The following is a 4421-nucleotide window of genomic DNA, read 5'->3' as shown; positions in this document are numbered from 1 at the left end:
AAAAAAAAAAAAAAAATAACTGAGTCCTGTTTCCTGAGTGTTTCACTGGAATTTCCATTCCAACTACTCAAAAAGGACTATTCCCAACAACTTTACTGGCAGCCTTTCAAAACAAAAATTACTCTTTCTTTTTACATTAAGAAAGATGCATACTTCTCTTCATAGGACTTCTCATTTCACTACATCTACTAATTTCTAATTTTCTAATCAATCAGTGTGTTTTAAGAAGAGAGCAAAAACAGAGTTTTAAAATAACTCTTATCCCAATTCTGAAATTTACCATTTTCTTCTCCTGTTGTTTTTCGTTTATCCTCTGGTGAAACATGGACCAGTTGCAGAATGAGAGGTCTCCGGGTCACAATACCAGTACCTCTGGGAAGCAGGTCCCTCCCCACTAGGCTTTCTAGCACTGAGCTCTTTCCACTGCTCTGAAAACAGAATATACAGGAGCAAAATGAGTTTCTTAACAGATATTTTTTGTTAGTCCAATAAACTATACTAACAAAGTAACATACAAAAAAAGTTTGTATTTAAAGGAAAAATTAGTGCAAATTTTAAAAATGAAATTTAGTTACATTTTCCATTATATGATCTTTCTTTTGAAAAAATACAAAAATAAAGCCCCTCTCTCCCATATTTTTCCTACCTTTTGTGAAGCTCTCCCAAACAGGTTTCAAAACCTACATAATATTGGTATACAGAAACTCACACCTATGATACGTAGAGATTTCCCTTTAAATGAGATGGTACTGTATATGTTTTTCTCTAACCTACTTTTACTTTTAATATAACGATCAGGAATATAGTTCCATATCAAACTATTAACTTCTTTCTGTGTTTAACAGTTAAACAGGGCCTGGTGTAGGCTTCGTCACTGTGGGTAGTCAAAGCTGGAGGATCACTCGAAGCCAGGAGTTCAAGACCAGCCAAGGTAACACAGCAAGACCCTATCCCTACAAAAAATTTAAAAATTAGCCAAGATGCTGGCATGTGCCTGCAGTCCCAGCTATTGGGAAAGCTGAGGTGAGCAGATCACTGGAGCCCAAGAATTCAAGGATACAATCCGATCTGCCACTGCACTCCAACCCACTCAACAGAGCAAGACTCTGTCTCTTTAAAAATAAATAAATTATAAACAGTAGTCTACTGTATATAAACCAAACCCCCAACTGATGGACATGTAAGTGTTTTTTTGGTTTTTATTATTACTAATAATGTTGCAACAAATATGCTTCTATACATACATAGCCTTAATCCCTTATACTATTACCTCATTAGATTTAGTTTATTTAAATAAAATTGCCATTGATTAAAGAGCATATAGATTTGGCAGCGCCTATAGCTCAAAGGAGCAGGGCGCCAGCCCCATATGCCAGAGTTGGCGGGTTCAAACCCAGCCCCGGCCAAAAACTGCAAAAAAAAATAAATTAAATAAGAGCACACAGATTTTAAGCATTTATGGATACTGTCAGACGGCACACAAGATGGCATCACGCTGTATTTCCAACAGTTTGTCAAAGGCTGATCAGTATGTTGCATCCCCATCAGTACTGGGCATTATCACTTTCTGAATCTCTGCTATTTTGATAGATGAACACTGACAGCTCATTTAAATCTGCATTGCTTTATTTTTCTTTTTTTGAGACAGTCTCACTATATTGCCCTCAGTAGAGTGCTGTGGCATCACAGCTCACAGCAACCTCAGACTCTAGGGCTCAAGAGATTCTCTTGCCTCAGCCTCCCAAGTAGCTGGGAGCAGAGGTGCCCGCCACAATGCTGGCTATTTTCTTGTTGCAGTGTTGTTTAGCTGGCCCAGGCCAGGCTCAAACCCGCCAGCCTCAGTGCAGGTGCATTGCTTTATTATTGATGTCAAGCATCTTTCTGTTTAAGGACTGTCTGTATTTTTCCTTAGTGATTTTTCAAATGCTACTATTTTATCTATTTTTATCTAGTTTATGTATTTCTTACTTTATAATAAAGCTCTTTATGTACAATATTAAGTATTCATTTTTTTGTTTTCAGTATTTACCCCCAACTTTTTATTTAAAGTTTTCAATGCTACAAAAAAGTTACAATAGTAACAGTGAATTCTCATATATCTTAACATCAAGTTACCACTTATTAACATTTTAACACATTAGCTTAATGTCTCCTTACACATACACACACTTTTTTCATTTCCTGTCTCATCTGAAAGTTAGTTATAGGTATCATGACACTCCACTCGAATATTATGGCATGCACCTTATAAGAATAAGAGCATTCATCTGTATATATAAAACCACAATACGATGATCACATTCAGGAAATTTAACATAGATAAAATACTACTAATACATAACAAGTAATTTATAAAGCTCTATTATACATTTTAATATATATGGTCTCTATTAGAGTTTAAATATTTCTTTTTTTTTTTTTTTCTTTTTGAGACAGAGCCTCAAGCTGTCCCCCTGGGTAGAGTGCTGTGGCATCTCAGCTCACAGCAACCTCCAGCTCCTGGGCTCAAGTGAGTCTCCTGCCTCAGCCTCCCAAGTAGCTGGGACCACAGGTGCCCACCACAACGCCCGGCTATTTTTTGGTTGCAGCCATCATTGTTGTTTGGCGGGCCCGGGCTGGATTCGAACCCACCACCTTAGGTGTATGTGGCTGGCACCTTAGCCACTTGAGCCACAGGCGCTGAGCCAGAGTTTAAATATTTCTAAATTTTCCATTTTTCTTTCTTTTTTTTTTTGAGACAGAGTCTCACTATATCACCCTAGGGTGGAGTACAGTGACATCACAGCTCACAGCAACCTCCAACTCTTGGGCTTAAGTGATTTTCATGCCTCAGACTCCCTAGTAGCTGGGATGCCCACCACAACACCCAGCTATTTTTTTGTAGTTGTCACTGTTGTTTAAACCCGCCAGTCCCAGTGTATGTGGCCGGTGCCTTAGCCCCTGAGCTATAGGCGCCAAGCCTATTTTTAAATTTTTTTTTAGTTTAAAACTTACACACAAAAAGTTGGAGTAGTAGCTGTGTCCTACACCCAGGAAGTGTGTCATATATCCTTGCATGTCAATGGGAAGCTATGGAACCCCCTTACCCTCTTTCTTGAATTTAATTGAGATTTTCTCTCGTGTGGATCTATGATTGTTAATATCCTAGCATTAAGCTGGTACAGAGTACATGTGATGTTTGTTTTTCTAACGTTCTGATACTTTGCTTAGGAGGATGTTCTCCGAATCCATCCAGGTTGTTACAAAGGATTAAATTCGCTATTTTTCTTAAGCTTTGCAATATGCTATCTTTTTCTGCTATATTTTTACAATATGCTATCTTTTTTTGCTATATTTTTTCTGTACTGTGGAAGGATTAAATTCACTATTTTTCTTAAGCTTTGCAATATGCTATCTTTTTCTGCTATATTTTTGCAATATGCTATCTTTTTCTGCTATATTTTTTCTGTACTGTGTTTTCATTAGTCAAAACTAGTACATCTTTTAATTTAGTACTTTCTACAAATGCAGAAATCCTAATTTGACCTGTTGTATCAAACAGGGTGTACAGGAAGCCAATGGCACACACAAATTAGGTTAACTTAAGGAGAGTTTATTTATAAACAGACTATTTACAAAGCTATGGTAAGGCTTAGGGGAATCTCAAGGGTTAGTGCAGTTACCCAGGCTAGTTAACAAGAGAGAAAGAAACTCTCACCACCCATACACCCCAAAGGAAGAACGGAGACTTTAAGAAAAGTGACACAACCAACCTAAGGCTCCTAACATACAAAAGTGTGAGATAGGCGAATATGTACCAAGACTTTTATCTCCTTCCAATCCCCTGGTAGGGCCCCTCATTTCCAAATCCAATTAGAAGCCAGAGGACACAGGGAAACCATGTCCTCTGAGAAGTCCCCTATGATAGAGAACAGGAATGCTGAGTGGCTCTGGAGGGTTCAATTGAAGATTATGTGACATGTGTGTGAAACGATACTTTTTGGTATCCAGAAATAAAATAGGGTGCATTCTATTATTTCACTTCTGTACTCTGAAATAATTTAAACACAGAAATTTCCTGTTCTAGCCCAGGCATGGTGGCTCACACCTGTAATCCCAGGACTTTGGGAAGCTGAGCAGGGTCCAGGATCTCTTGAGGCCAGAATTTAAGATTAGTCTGAGTAATACTCAGATTCTGTCTCTACAAAAAATAGAAAAATTAGCCCATACCTAAGGTCTCAGCTACTTGGGAGGCTGATGAAGGAGGATCACTTGAGCCTAGCAGTTTGAGGCAGCAGTGAGCTACAATGACACTACTGCACTCTAGCCCAGGCAACAGAGTGAGACCCTGTCTAAAAAAAAAAAAAAAAATTTCTATTCTTAATGTTTGGCAAAACCTATCCATAAAATAACATCTAATTTTCTTTAATTTTCACTTTTAT

The 4421-nt window shown here is 37.9% G+C and overlaps 1 protein-coding gene across 1 annotated transcript in view; it reads right to left on the bottom strand.

Moving 5' to 3' along the window:
* DNM1L (dynamin 1 like) overlaps window positions 1-4421 on the bottom strand; it is a 54970-nt gene that overhangs the window by 33978 nt on the left and 16571 nt on the right. The window contains exon 2 of the mRNA XM_023514713.1: window positions 281-428. Within this exon, the coding sequence (XP_023370481.1) occupies window positions 281-428 (148 nt within the window). The remainder of the gene's footprint in view (window positions 1-280; window positions 429-4421) is intronic.

The sequence above is a fragment of the Otolemur garnettii genome, unplaced genomic scaffold (genome assembly GCF_000181295.1).
Source record: "Otolemur garnettii isolate 467f Iridium unplaced genomic scaffold, OtoGar3 scaffold00057, whole genome shotgun sequence".
Taxonomy (NCBI): domain Eukaryota; kingdom Metazoa; phylum Chordata; class Mammalia; order Primates; family Galagidae; genus Otolemur; species Otolemur garnettii.
Note: the sequence above shows the minus strand (reverse complement) of the source record. Positions and strands in the feature narration are given on the sequence as shown.